The 16,221-nt window shown below is 37.7% G+C and overlaps 1 protein-coding gene across 1 annotated transcript in view; it reads right to left on the minus strand.

The window, feature by feature from the left end:
• The window catches only part of SPOCK3 (SPARC (osteonectin), cwcv and kazal like domains proteoglycan 3), a 300,134-nt gene that overhangs the window by 164,618 nt on the left and 119,295 nt on the right, over positions 1–16,221 (minus strand). Inside the window, exon 3 of the mRNA XM_090288825.1 lies at positions 6,601–6,646. Coding sequence (XP_090144951.1) covers positions 6,601–6,646 — 46 coding nt within the window. The remainder of the gene's footprint in view (positions 1–6,600; positions 6,647–16,221) is intronic.

Genomic DNA, 16,221 nt, shown 5'->3' on the forward strand with positions numbered 1-16,221 from the left:
TGTTGATCATAGCCCTTACATGTTGAATGTGGATCACTGTCAACAGATTCTCAACCATCTCTGAAGCATTTGTGCCACACTTTTATCTGTGCTGCACTCATTGCATCATCCGCAAAAGCCTTCTGAACCATCCAAATAGTTTCCACTGAGCAATGTTCAGGCATAATGCAAAATCTGATGCAGATTCGTTGCTCTACTAGCTCAGTTATTTTGAATGTGATGGCCACACAGTACACGTGCTCACTCAGGAGCGTCTACTGTCCACACTGATTAGAACAGTAAAGTCATTGTTCACACACGCACATTCCAGTACACTCTCCTTGGCTGCCAGGTTACATCAATATTGTGCGAATCATTCTCGGTATATTAACAATGGCTGGACTTTTTCCATACAGATCTGGTATACACACAATAGAGTCTTCGTCAGCCTATAAAAAAGGAAGGACATTCTGACACATTTTACAACACAGATGAGCCTTGAGCACGTAATGGTAAGTAAAAGAAGCCAGTCACAAATGTATGACCCCACTTATATGAGAAATGTAGACCAGTCCAATTCATAGAGACAGAAAGTAGAATGAATAGTGGTTGCCAAGGGCTGGGAGGAGAGGGGAATGAAGAGTTACTGTTTAGTAGTTATAGACTTTCAGTTTGAGAAGAGATAAGAGTTCTAGAAATGAATGTTGGTCATGTTTGCACAGCAATGTAAATGTATTTAAAATGGTTAAAATAAAAAGTTATATATATATATACACACACACACACACACACACACACACACATATATATATATATATATATATATTTAAAATTTTTTAATTAAGTACTCACACATACCCACACACATACTCCAAGTGCCCAGAATCTGATCCAGCTAAATTGCTATATAACAAAATGTTTTGGGACCAAGCCGAGGCAACTGTATTTTTAAATGAGTGCTTAGTAATCACATATTCAGGCAGGACTGAAAAATCACTCCTTTAGCCAGTGGAGGATTCATGTCAAATATATGACTTTCTATATGAATCTACTGATTTTTCAACCTTTACAATATTTGTTACTATACTAGACTAACAAGGTTTGAGGTAAGAATATTGTTTTTTAAATCTCAGCAGCTTGCGTATATTAGATTAACCTCCTTGCTCTATAAATTAGATTCACAATTTAGTAACATATAAGGTCATTAAAAAGAAATAAATATAATTTGCCTTATTGCACACCTATTTAGGCTACTGTGATATAAACCAAATGAAGTATTGTTTATCCCATTTTTATCTTCTAAATTAAAAACACAGACCATTATGCAATAGTTATTATCTATGGAGAAAAAATGCAGTATTTGACATAGAACAAAATAATCCAATATTCTTGATTTCTATGTTGTATAGATTATGGTATAAAACAAGTTAAACCCTTTCATGAATAAATAAATCAGAATTAAATAGGAAGATGAAATACATTTCTCACACAGAAGCCCTACGTAGTTCTTGTGTACTCAATCTGACACAGAGTAAAATAGCAAGCACTTTTGGATTCTAGGCTGAACATAATTTCTTTGCAGGTTTTCCAGAGGACTGCTGTAAGCGAAGGCTGCCAAAATAGATGATTTAAAATAAATCGTATGATGTAAATTGACATGACTATCAGCATCGAGTACCCTAACAAGTAATTATTTCAAAATGATACAAAAATCCTAAATCAATTCTTTTGAGTTGATCAAATAATAATTTGGATTAAATAATGGTTCAGATTTTGCATTTTTTGGAAAATATTGTAAACATATAACCATCTTTGCATATTGTCACCACTGAATTTCAATTCTGGGAACACAAATATTTCCACTAGAAAAATGCCAAAAGCCCCAAGGTCGTAAACAAAGCAGCATTATGGTACTTCCATGCCTCTATTGTGAAGCATGGATCAGACCTATCTATTGTTTCAGACTTCTGTCAATAAATACCATCTAAACACATGAGGAAAAAACAAAACTCGTGTAAACAATTGAAAATTAAAAGCATTTGGGAGATAGGCAATACGTACATTGTGAAATCCACTTATTTGGTGCCTTAAGAAGTATTGTACTGGATTTTTTAAGAAGGAAAGGATATGTTGGGGGGTGCATTTTCTCAAATGCTAGTCTTTTTCAATTTCAGAAATAATTACAGTCAAAATACTATATAACATCTCTGTTCACCGATGGGAATAAAAGCTCCAGAAGAAATCTTAACACCTTTTCCTTTGTAGCCAGAGGCTGATTGCAAAGGGGCACGTCAAGCCATGATTGTTGGTATATGTGGCAAATTTTGCAAACGGATGTGAAAAATTAGGAGAATCAGGTAAAGCTCTAAGAATTGTTCCTGAAAATACAGAAACAACAGATACATATATGGCTAAGCATCTGACTACCCTTTCAAAGGGCTGAGTCTTTTTTCTCACCCTGTCCAATTCTTGCAAGAATAACTCATCTAGATACAAGGTTAACTGTTCACATGTCCATCTTTCCTGGCCTAATTTTGAGCAGCTTGAATATACCCTGTTTCCCTGAAAATAAGACATTCCCTGAAAATAAGACCTAGTGCAATTTTTTTCAAGCTTAGAAATATAAGGTCTTCCCTGAAAATAAGACCTAGTGACAGTCATTGCTACAGCTTCCCCCAAATTCTTGATGGAATTCAGAGTTTGGCTGGTTATGCTGAAGTTTGTGATGACGTGACTACAGTATATTAATAAATGTTGATTTTTTGTTCAACAATAAATGTGAATTCTTGTTCATTGAAAAATAAGACATCCCCAGAAAATAAGATCTAGCACATCTTTAGGAGCAAAAATTAATATAAGACACTGTCTTATTTTGGGGGAAACATGGTACCAATCGTCCCCAACACACACCACTTCTTTAAGAACTTTTGTTAAATTAAGTGCAACCTAAATAGGAAGTTGGAGTCAGGCTGCCGGAACCAGCTGTGAAATGACAGAAGGGTGCTGATCTAGGTCACAGCTACACTTCTTGCCCCAGAGACCTGCACAAGCAGGTGAAGCACATCAATAACATGAAACTGGTTTGTCCTGAAATCTCTGGATCTATTTAAGTTTTGCTGATTATTAGTCCATTGATTATAATTCACTGCGATGATAGGTAAGTGGAGAAACTCCAAGCAAATTTAAAAAGTAAAGTTAGAGAAACACAGAAAGCACATTTTGCTTCCAACTCTTTCACTTCAGGGCACCTGGATAACAAACCACGCAGAAAAACAAAAAACAAAAAACATGTAACACAAAAAATCTTTTGAATAAAGGGTGATCCTTGCAGATGTAGCACTTCAGCAAAAGTAGAGTCTCTAAACAATTGTCAGGAATCACTGCTAAAAATTCCAGTGACTTATCACTTACACACCCAAATTAATATGTGACCCCAAAACAAGGTAGGGTTAAGGAAGTGAAAAGAAAAAATCTTAAAGCTACAGCATATCTATCCAAAGCATTCATTAAAATATTTATCAGGCTACCACTTTAGCTCTATCCATGCATCTCTTCTTTCCTTTGTCATTGTAAGTAAGCATAGAACGTTTATACTGTATTCAAGAAGATGCATATCCTCATTAAAACTATTCTTCAGTCGATTTCTATTGTGTCAACTCATGATTAGCCACCCTAATGAAGAGAAGTAATGGCACAGGAATTTCTAGTGGAGATAACCAAAGTAATTTATTTTTTGGCATCAATATGCTTTATTTTATATTACAGTAATTTACCTTCACAAAATAGTTTTACTTAGCTCATTTGAAACCATTATATTTTACCAAAAGTCTTAATATTTTGGTAAACAGAGTGGAAATGTTCTGATTAATTGAAAGAAATTTACATGAGATGGAAAGTCTGTTACAGTTAAACCAAAAGGTAGATAAACTATGTATGAACAATCATAACTAAAGCAAGTTTACAGATGCAAATGTGTGTGTTTGTGTGTAAATATATATAAGTTTATGCATGTATGTATGTGTGTTCATGGTTAAGTATAAATGTACAGAGAAGTCTGGGGCTGAGAAACAATGCCATATATATTATGAAATATTAATTACCATTCACATTAGTGTTACTTTGATTTCTGCATATTTTGTGAAACAATCTATAGAAATGGAAGTAAATGTAACAATGAATATGGTTTAAAATGGCATAAATAGAAGTATAAAAAATGCAATGCTTAAGCATGTTTTTTTTGTCACTGTTTTCAGTAAATATGCAAACCCTGTGAAAATAAAGTGTGAGAGATAAACTTATATTGATATCTTATGGCAGTTCATAAACCAATAAAAAGGAAATACATTAAAAACTACAAAAAAGTTTTAAAAAGTTTTCTGAATGATTTTATATTCAATGGTTCAATCAGAAACTTCTATTATCAGGGAGGACAATCCACATAGTAGAAGTTATCTCAGGTCTATTCTAGCCACATGATGCATTCTATGTTATTCAGATCTAGTTGGGAAAATGATAATTTTCCCTACTCCTCAGTATGGTCTACCAATGGGATGGTTTATTTGACTCAAAGCCAGAAAACAAAATACAGATACAGGTATCTCAAGCTGCTTTTTTTTATTATATAATACGTTCCTATGTAAGTTTACCAACTATACATGTTCTGTCAATCAAAATCCAGGGTGTGAGAGTCTACAAAATATTGTCTAAAACACAGAAACAAGGCTTCCAGCTCTATTTTAATGCTCATTCAAGTAAGTATTTATTTTTAAAGCATACACTTTAAAATTCTGTTAGTATGCCATTATTTTTAGAGCTATTATATGAGGAACAGCACCACATAGTAGTAAGAAAATGGGGTTCCAGGGTCAGACTGCCTGAACCCAAATCCTGACAGTCACATTGTAGGAATACGACCTTGGGCAGGAGCTTAAATTCCTTCAGTGCCTCACCTTTCACATCAATCTGGCAGGGTTATTTTGAAGATTAAATGAACTAATGTATTAAATACTTAAAATAGTGATTCAATATAGGACACTCTTTATAAATACCAGCTATTTTCCTCTAATCAGCTTTCTCTATGTCTCATAAAGATGATGTTTTTTGACAAGTTAGTAGGTTGAAAACCTCTTTGAAAATTAAAGTAAATCAGTTTTAAGCTATATTAAAGTTCAAAAGCACCCCTACAGTATTTGCTTCTTATTTCTTAGTGAGAGATAAATTACGGTTCAACACATTGTCACGAGCACAGAAATAAAAAACAAAACAAAGCATCTTTATTGTAATTGGATGCACTAAGTATGGCAAATTTAAATGTTAACATCCATTTCATACATCACTCCGATTTTTCAGGGTTTATGATTCCATCATAAAAATTCATTTCCCAAAAAAGCTTGCGAATATATCTCAGTCTACATGTCATTATTTTTTCATTGCCTGTCCTTTAGTGCACTTCACTTGACTTATTAGTAGCCAAATCAAAATTATTTCTTTTTAGAATTTTAAAATTCAGATACCACAAACATGCTGGAAAGTAATAGTGAAATCACGTGAAGTACAGGAGAAATAAACTAATATTAAAGAGGGAACTGAATATGAATGACTGTTTCAGATTACAGGTTAAGATTGATGTTGACAATATTCCCTGTCTAGGTCTACCCGGGGTTGGTTCCTTCTCAGAAAGGTTGGCTATTGTAGCATTCATTTGAAATATTAAATCAAAAGTTTGGAGGCATATCAAAATACCCTAGGCTTCCTTTAATAACATATTATATGATTCCTTCCTTAAAATGATTTCTATTTTTAAGTGATGCTACTTCATGGAGTAATATCTTTTGTAAGGTTACTATAGCCTATATAAAGTAGTAATTTATTTTGTTTCAAATTTTGAAAAGGAGAATCTCTGGTTCTATTATTATATTTTTAAGCGTTCTTTTTTCATCACCATTTATCCACCCTAAACCCTCTTCCACCCAAACCCACCCCACATCCGCAATTACTACATCGTTGTAATTCAGTAAACAATTGATATTTTCATTCTCATTGCACACATGGAAGTACTTCTTTTCTCCTGCATGTTTCCTGCTTTTTCTTCTCAAGTAAGCAAATCAGAACTGCAAACTGTGTGTACAGAGGCTGGGGGGAACCCTAATTATAGGTAAGACTTTTCCTTTTGGGCCTTATTAAGACCCCAGCTGAGTCTAATCATCAGTCAGCTCTATTTTAAATAAAAGTTTTTTTATTAATTGAAAAAGAGACACCAAAGCATTTGTTTTGAAATTTTACACAAATAAATTATTTCCTAGTGAATGCACTTGAGTATATTCAAAAACTGGATGAAGTAACTTGTATCAACTAAGAAAAATGGGAATGGTATAATTCAGAAGCCTAAACCAGTAACCGAAGATATGTATCTAATGAGTCATCTTGACATAATCATGTTACCTAATTAATTTATTTCTAACTACATTATTCTGAAATGAAAGCAATTATTGCACAAAAATTTTCCATTGATCTAAACTGTCCTATTCAGTATTTTAAAATCTAACAAGACAATTAATATCATATTCAACACAGTAATTCTAAACATGTAAAAAAATTATTTTAAAATAATTAGATTCTTACCCTGATTGAAGGCCTTTCCTGGACTCCAAGTGCGGAAATAATCATCCTAAAGGGGAAAATAACGTGAATTGAGTGTATATGAGTAATTAAAATGTAAAGATTCATATAAAATCTAAAGTAAAATATGAAATACAGAAGCTGAATACAAACCTCTACTTCCTGCAATGGCAAGCAGCAAATTATAAAAAAAAATTAAAAAAAAAAAAGAACAAGAGAAAAACAACAGTTATCAAAAGAGAACACATTGTTTACATGTTATAGAAATGTCTTTCAATAAATGTGTTCATTTTCATTCTGAGTCAATGGTTACTCTAATAATTTAACTATTTTGTGTTGCCACTTTACCTAAATATTAGAATGCAATACTTTCAATTGCAATTCAACGTGCAATATAACATGCAGATAATTACCCTGAGTTAATAAGCTATAAAATTGTCTTGCCAATTTCCAATTATACAACTTCATTTTCCACTAGTATAATAGTAAATAGAACCATTAATATAGTAGGGAAAATACCAAGTGATTTCAACTAACCCATACAGTATAAATATACTTTATGCAAATCAGTCACTTATTAATTGATTACCTAACCAGCTCATCAAAATGCATTTGGAAACTTTTAAAAATGCATACCTAATTCTATCTTGCTTAAAGTGTAAATCTTTGATATGGATAAGAAACATTACTATGTATTTAGTACATAGTTTGTAAATATGACCATACAACATAGAAGTGGAACAAAGTATATTCTTTAAAAAGAATAGAGCCAAATTATTTTGTTGACTGATTTTACACCCTAAAATTCTAGTACAAATACCTCATACATATTGCCTTCTATGTTAAATAGAACAGATTTTGCTGTTTAAATTAATAAGCTATTTTCACTAAAGTAAGTAAAAGTAGCACAACATGAAGCTCCTCGATGAAAGATGTCCTGGCTCAGTACTCTTGGACCCACAAAGTCAATCCATTGGAAAGCTACAGAACACAGGAGATGCAAAAAGGCCAAGGAGGGATTCTTTCAATCTGCTTCCTAAATTTTGCTAACACCTTCCAATGTACAGAGAGGAAAATGTGGCACATATTTTATTATGGAAATAAATACAATTCTCTGATTTATTTATCCAAAATTTTTAAATTGCTACAAAAAATTTTCCTTATTGTGATTAATCATTCATCACCACCTTCTGCATTCCCACCTCACCAACTTCAAATGAAAGATAAGGAAAAAAAATAGAAAAACCACAGAAAACTCCTGTCAGTCTTACTATTTATGTTGCACCCGGGTTATACTAAGAGAAAGGGTAACACTGAACCTGCACAAATGAAACACAGAGAGTCAGGTGTTCCCCAGGCCTAGTACAACATAGAAGGAAGCTGGATTAATTCGATCTTGGTTGAGTTCCTCTTCTCTCCCCTTCCCACCTTTCTGACCCTTCAGTTTAAGGCACACTGATGACTGTCTCTTTTATGAAAATGTAACAATAGGAGTAGCAACAATAACAAGAGCTTCTAACATTTGCTGATTGCTCACCGGATGCAAGGCACTATCCTTAGCACTTAGCACACATGATCTCTTTTCATCCTTGCAACAATCTTAGGTATTACATTCTGCTCATATTTCTATTTTCTGATGAGGAAGAAAGAGGCAATAGAAATGATGACCTTGACCTAAGTTACATAGCTGGTCAGTGGTGGAGCCTTGACTGCAATGGACAGAAGTGGCAGCTGGGTGGGTACCAGAAGTGGCTGGAGCGAACAGGCCTCCTGGAGATGAGATGGAGAAGGATGTGCCCCCTCTCTCCCTTCTGCCTGTAAATATGTCCAGAGAGGATGTGCACACGTTGCAATTCACTACCTCCCTTTCAGACTTCTGTTACTGTCATCTCTTCACTACAGACTAGCAATAGATCAGTGCTGAAAATATTCAAAATCTTCAAGTCAGTCTCAATTCAACACTGGCTATAAGAGGGCTGAGAATGGGGACATGTTGGTTTCTTCCCCCATTTCCCAGTGGTGCCAATATCCTGTCAAGAAAAGGATAAAAGGGCATCTGCATAAATAAATATTCTTCATAACACCACTTACACTTATTCTTCCTGCTTCCTGTGAAAATTCAGTGGGTGACAGTATGAGATTCCTGCTTCCACGGCTTTATCGACGTTTATCAAAGCCCCTGATCTTTGGCACGGAGCCAACACGCTGAGGTCTCATGCAAAGAGGATGGATTCTGTGGTGAGAACACAGCCGAGGCTCCAGGTGGTGCAAGAAAACAGGAGCAAGCAGAGTTAAAGTACTCAGCCGGTCACCAGTCAGTGACCTCATGGTTCTCAACATCATGGCCAGGCTGCTCCATCTTGCTGAGGTTGCTGCATGGTTTTGTTGGAATCCAAGGATGCTAAGGAATGAACGTCTCTGGGCCTTCTAAGAGCTACCCTCCCCATCCATCACTTTATGCCTGCCTGAACAATCTGTGCTTCTTAACCAGTTCTGTTCCACCTGGGCAGAACTCCTTTCCCTGCCTTTGCTCAAGGTGTACCAGCAGCTGGTACAAGGAATAATGACGAACAGAACGTGTACACCAAGCAGATCACCTCCACTTCTATTTCTAAAATCAAAGTGGTCTAAAATTATCTTATGCTCTAGTCCTTCCCTTTGCTTCACATCTTAACACCTAACTTACCTCTAACTCATTCCTTAATTATTTCTGAAATCATTTGGCATCACTTTTTTTCTCCTTGCCCATGAGAACATAGATAGCAGAATTGTACCCATCCTTACGGAGCTCACTGTCAGCAAAAGGAGTACAAAATCACAATGACTCACTCACTGCCTCTTTCCCTCCTTTTGTATAATTTATTCAGTCAATGTGTGTTTGTTGAGTTTCTACTATGAGCCAGCACTTTGCCTGTTGCTGGGGATCCAACAATGAACTAGATAGGCATGATCAGTGCCCCCGAAGAACTTCATCCAGGAGAAACTTAAAATGAATCATTCATGGGTTGTAAGCCATCATCCCTGGTTGTACATATTTCTATAGTCTGATGGTGCCACTAGAGGGTAGAGAAACTGTGTGGCACCAAGAAAACATTAATTGTCACTGCATGAGTGGCAGTTGGAGTTAACTACCCACTGCTCCCTGTGTCCCATCATGCCTACTCCTGCTACCGCTCCCAGGACTGACCATGGCCGCCTCTGCTGCAGTTCTGATGCCTGACACAGAGTAAGTGCTCAACAGATATTTCCTGACCTCAGTAGGGTTTCTCTCCTCATGACCCACTTTAGAGCACACATCGCCCTTTCTGTGAACCACATCCATCCTCCAGCAACGATTAAAACCACAGGCAGTTATAGTCATCAAGAAAACATGGCACAATGGTCCCTTATCATAAAAGTTGGGAAAAATTCAAATCTTCTAATAAGAAGTTTATATTTCTGAGTTCTTAATAACAGGACTTTGATGCATAAATATGCTTTTTTTCCTGGGGTTTGTTTAACCAAAACAATATGTATTCATAAATTGCATAGTCTTCAATTTAGCAAAGATCCAAAGAGATTCTGAGAGTAATGATAGGTTCTTGCTCTTATGAATTTAACTGTGCTGCCATGGATTTACTTATTTTAATGTAACTTAGGATAAATTATTCCTCCATAAATATAACTCCTTCAAGATTCAGAATATTTGTTATGTGCAAGGAGATGATTTAGTATCAGTATTCAAGACAAAGGATACAGCATTCAGAACTATCTGCCCATAGATTTAAAAATAGTGAAATTGTACTATAAGGATTGCTTTTTCCTGTTTTTGAGGAAATGAATATAAATGGAGCTATAAGTTAGTGGATTTCAATGATGGTTTTTGTTTTTATTTTTGTTTTTTTGGTTTGGATCATGAAGTCACAAGAAATGCAAAGATGTTAGAAGTTTTTCTCCCAAACAGAACCTACTCAATGTGCCTTTTATTTGTAATTGGGGAGGGGGGAGAATATTAAATACACAGTTCACAGTTTGAAGAGGCAATTATAACAGGTTTTGGCACCCTGGTTTACCCCAGAGAGTCATACCTGTGAGACTGCTACTCTATGTAATTATTGCCCTGAATGCCAAGGGCACTTCATCATGCATGCCAATCTCATTGATTAGTAGTGGCTGCTTAGAGAACTGATGAGAAGTATTGGCAGGCTGCATCTGTTCCCGGCAGGAAAGAGAGCTGTGATCAATTAGTGATGTCTGTCTTGGGTACAACAATGAGATATGGTACCGCTAAGATGGATATAATTCTGAAACCAGAAGAGAAAATTTACATTGTGATGATATTTCAGAAAGATAAAGGAAGCTACACATTTAAATGAGCCAGCCTGAAAGCTACCCATAACTCTCCATTGCAATTTAAACAAAACCCGAACCTCTTCCCATTGCCCGTCTCAGCACTTCTCACTCTTAAATGAGCAGGTCCCCGAAACTCCTAAGGATCTAGTCTAGTGAAATGCCTGTTCTGGGCTGAGGCCTGGATTCTGCATTTTCCATAAGCTCCGGAGGCTGCTGCTCTGACCTTCACTTCCTCTTCCAGCTCATCTCAGGTGTCTCTCTCCTAGGCTGGTTACATGCTATAACCACATGAACTTTCTTCTAGTTCCTCAACATAACCAAGAGCTTTCCTCTCCTGAAGTCTTTTCCTTACTGTGCCCTTTGCCTGGAGAAAGGCTTCTCACCACTCCAGCACCAGCCCCTCAAACCTTGTTAGATGATGACCTCAATTTTACTTTTCAGGTTTCAGCTAAAAAGGCACTTCTTCAAGAGCCGTCTTTCGGCATTCTATCGAAGAAGGCAACTTGATGTATTTTTTCTGTCTCAGCATCTGGTAGGTTTCTCTCATAGCCCTCACATGGGTAACCATTCTATTTGTATTATCATAAACATTTAAATTCCCCTTAGAATAGAAGCTTCGTGAAGTCAGGGGCCACCTCTCCCTTGGGTACCATGAGTCCCATAGTATTTAGAAATGGACTCGCTTGGGGTAGGTGTGAGATGATTATTAGTCGAATGAACACACTATCCAATCAAATGGTGCATTTACTTTACATCAAAATGTCTGTGGGAATCACTACAGTTTGAACTGCACTTCCCTTAGGCTGCCACTTTTTCCCAGGAATGCAGAATAATATGTAAAAATGCCAGATTTTTTTTCCTGTTCAGAACAAATACAGCGACCCTAAATGCTTTGCTCCTTTCATATAAACTGGGAGAGTATAAATGCAAACTGTCACACACAGTCACTTTCCAGGCAGAGTGGAGCTCTGCAATATGAAAACAGGTTCCCCATCATAAGATACACAGAACTTGAAACATTTAAGTGACACCAGGTGTCACCACCATGTGTCAGCTGCCACAACACTTTATTTATACAACTCATTCTATTTCTCCAAGGAGTTTTACAACCATCCTGTACGTTTTCCTCTTGAGGAGGTAACTCCATAGGAGGGATTAATCCTCTTAGGCAGGGGCAGCCCCAGGAAGTGAGTTATATTATCTGTGTCACAGAAGCAGAAGTAAGAGTGGGGGTGCTGCTGCTGCTAGGAGGCTGAAATAGCCTTGAATCTGATGTCTTGAGAAGGGCAATGTGATTAAAATGACAAGGCAACCAAGTGCACCAAAGGCAGAAGCAGAGTTCGCCCATCCAGCCATAAAGATTCGAGACCCAGGCCACACCCCAAGCAGAGCACTTTCTACACTTGGCTTTGAACACTTAGATTTACTGAAGGCGACAGTCTAGTTTGTCTCTGATAAGCTCACGCAGCTTCTTAGGCCATGGAGTCCACACCTGTGCATCCCCACCCACTTGCCACCACTGCCCCTCACATGTACCAACAACCAGAACCTGCTGCTAAAGACCTCCTGCTTGTTGGCAGAGCAACTCCTTGGCCTAACTCCAAGTGACCGGAAGAAACAAAAGGGGGCGTGGTCTGCAAAACACACCCGCAGAAAAGGAACGGACTCTCACACACACTGTTGGCGATGTCTATGCGGCTAAAGCATCTCATGGGAAATGTATTATGTAAAGTGCTAAAAAGATCCATTGCCCATGATCTTATGTTTATACGTCTATAATTTTATTCTAAGGAAATAATCATAGCTATGCAATTTTTACTAATAAGTATGATCTTTGCAATGCTAATTTTTAACAACAAAATCTTGGAAGAGCAATAATGCCTGAAAAAGGGAGTCAGTTTAAATAAGTTGTGATACATCAGCATGATGATGTAATATTAATATGGCAGTCTGAAGAACTATTTAATAATATACAATAATATAAATAACTAGTATTTATAAGCAATGACAAGCATGCTCATCACGGTGCTAGGCATATTATATGTGGTACTAATGTATCTGCTCTCATAGGGATGCTATGAAGTGGGCACTATTACCGCCTCACTCAACAGATTAAGAAACTGAAGCCTAAAGAGATTAAGTAATCACCTAAGGTCACACTGTTAGTAAGTTTTGGACTCAGGAGATCTGACTCCAGAACCCAAATTCTGAACAATAACAGTCTTGTGTGCTGCTTCATTGTATTGTATATTGCCATGTAAAATAGGATATGTGTCAAGTATATCTCAGGTTGGTATTTAAGAATTATATAAATATGTACTTACATATTATTATGTGTATATTATATATAATAAACATATTTTTCTTTCCATCCTTACTTCAAATATTGAGCATCTACAACCACGTGCCCAGTAAGAGTTCTAGGTGTGAGCAATTCAGTTGTAAGCAATTAAAATAAAGTCCCTGCTGTTATGGATTTTATAATTTAGTGTTTTTTATACATGAAGAGAGAGATGGGGGGATGAAGGGAGGGAGGGAGAGAGAGAGAAGAAAGCTATATATCAAAAGGTTAATTCTGGTTGTGCAATTTTGAGCTGTTTTAATTGTCTTTTTAGATCATGTCTATATATTCTGATGGTTCTCCTATGTTCATAGAACATAGAAAACAGAGCATCTCCAACTCCATCTCATTAATGAAAAAAAAAAAAAAAGAAAAGAAAAGTCAAGAAATGAAAAGACACATACATTTCAAGAAAAGCACTGCAGGCCATTTTGACTCTCCTATCCCCTTGGGGACTCCTGATATGTCCTGAACTGCCAGCCTCCAACAGAAAAGTCTCCTGGGCTGTCACTGCTGTCCTCCCCTCCCTGGTAGGTGCTACCAATTCCATGTCACCTCCCCGCTTCCCACTGCTGCAGTATTCATGCTTTCCTGAGGATCCCATCAAGACAGGACATGCCAGGCTGATGACAGGCACGGCCTCGTTCAGAGCATCTCACTCAGCCCCAGACACAGTCAGGCAGTTATTAACAATGCTGCGGAGGACAAGAATTTCAACATTTAGAAAACAGGACTGCGCGTCCAATCCTTTCACTTCTAACACTAATCTATGTCAGCCTCTGCAACCTAGGCTCCTTTCCAATTAACTTGCACAGCCACATTGCATTTCCGAACACGGGAAATGATTTTTAAAAACCTCGTGTTTATGAATCATTACCCCATTCTCAGATTTGACCTTGGATCCTCAGAGCAGCCCCAATTAGAAAACCAATACACACACAGAGGTCCTTGTGGCAGGCCTGGGGACATTTCTTCTCTCACCTGCTGGGGATACCGTTTAACCTCTCAGTCCCATGGCTTCCACTTTCCTGACACACAGATAATAATTCCTCACCTGCGTCAGGGTCCGTGGTTTTGTGTGCATAAAGCACTTTGATGATTTTGTAAAAATGGCAAGGGAAGTACCGATGCTCTCGGCTTCTCACATCTGACGGTTTCCCAGTGCATCAAAGGGAAGCCTCTGAGTGATCTTCCCAGGGGAAAGACACCATTCCTTTTTATTTTTCGTCCTCTTCTTTTTTTAGTGGGTTGAGAGCACAGAGAGATACTGCAAGACATGGTGTGAGGCCGAACCACAAACCACTTCAGGTGTGAAATGCACTGTCCTTGCCACCAACCCCCACGTGCCCTGAGCTGCAGTGCTAACTAAATCCAGACAGATGAGCCAAGGGCGGTGTACAGGCCTGGCCTGAGGATGCCTTTGCATGAGGGGACTGAAACAAGACCATTCAAACTGATTTAACACACTCCCTTGTATTTTATTCCCTTTGTTCAAATGTCAACTTTCGGTCAGAATCGAGTGCAGGGCTTTTCCAACCATCTGGATAGAGGCTTGCCCCTTTGCTTGGTGACATTCTCTCAGAAAAGAGAATTCACTTTCTGTGGAGGAAGGACTGTGTCTGGAGTAACCTGGGAGTTCGATTCATCTACTTGGACAGGGACTTTTGGCCCCTGCTGGGTTTTCCACCAGCATGAAGTGTTGTCTTCTACGTGAGTCACGCTGGTTTCCCCAGAGAGGTCAGGTGTCTGGGGTCGGACTGCCTGGGCTTCTCATTCAGGTCCCCTCTTTTTCTCTGTGTGACCTTTGCAAGGCACTTAACATCACTGTGCCTCAGTTCTTCTAGCTGCAAATGGACACCTACTACAAGGGCTGTGGTTACATCCACATAAAGAAAGCACTTGGCCGAGAGTCTGGCTACCTTGTCATATTTCTCAGGAAGTCAATGTGCATTCTGGGACTAAATCTTTGGATGAAAAGAAAAACCTCAGAACTTTGATTACTTACAGAAAATGGATTATTATATTGAATTTAGAAGTATGTTAAGTGTGCTTGTTTGGATTCTGAATTTGTGTGGAGCACAGAAACTAGAGTAATAAGAATTCAAAGCTGACAAATCAAATTCAGTTCCTCATGTTGCTCAGGGGTTGGTCTTGTACCTACTACACAGTTTTAAAAGTTCTTGCAAATTATTTTCTTTGTCATTTCATTAACCAATTTTTTTCCTCCTCTAACACTTTCTTGAAGTGCCTCTTATAAAAAACTTTTGTTTCCTGTGACAAAGGAAAGGAAAAAAAATACTAGCGAGGAAGCATATGCTAAGGTAATTTAAGGGTTGTGATAAGCCAAAAGGAAAAGAGCAACAGCTCCCAGAAACCCACAAAGTTAGAGGGCTTGTTCCTTTCTAAAGAAGCCTAATTGGACATGGCAGGGGCTTGATCAATGTGCCTACTTGTTTCATAAGCAGAATTTTCTACTACCATGTAGGAAGTTCAAGGATGTGTTCAGCTTCTCCGCAATTGCTTTTCCCACATCTATCATCTAACCTTGAACTAGGACAACCTGTTTTGGAGAGAGTGGGGCCATAGGAATCCAGGTACCAACTCTGAACCTGAGGTATGTGAACAGTTTATACAATCTTCCAACTCACTGGCCTGCGTCGCTGAGTTAAAGTCCCATTTTGAATTTCTCTTGTGTTCATCGCAGCCAGTGAGAGTTATGAGTAGCCTAACCCTAACTGTTTACAGTAGGTGATGGTAAAGAGTAAAAAGGCAGCAAGAGAACTAACCCAGGGAAGAGGTAGTGCTTAACTTCTGAAGAGCTTGGAGCGAAGTCTCTGAAATGTCCGAGTTAATGTTCTGTTCAATGAGGGAACCAAGATGAAGATTCTGAGTTGGAGAGGGAGGATAGTGCTCGGTGCCCATGCCATGTGGAGTGTCATTACTGTCAATAA

Source organism: Furipterus horrens, unplaced genomic scaffold (genome assembly GCF_987537825.1).
Source record: "Furipterus horrens unplaced genomic scaffold, mFurHor1.1.pri manual_scaffold_10, whole genome shotgun sequence".
NCBI lineage: Eukaryota > Metazoa > Chordata > Mammalia > Chiroptera > Furipteridae > Furipterus > Furipterus horrens.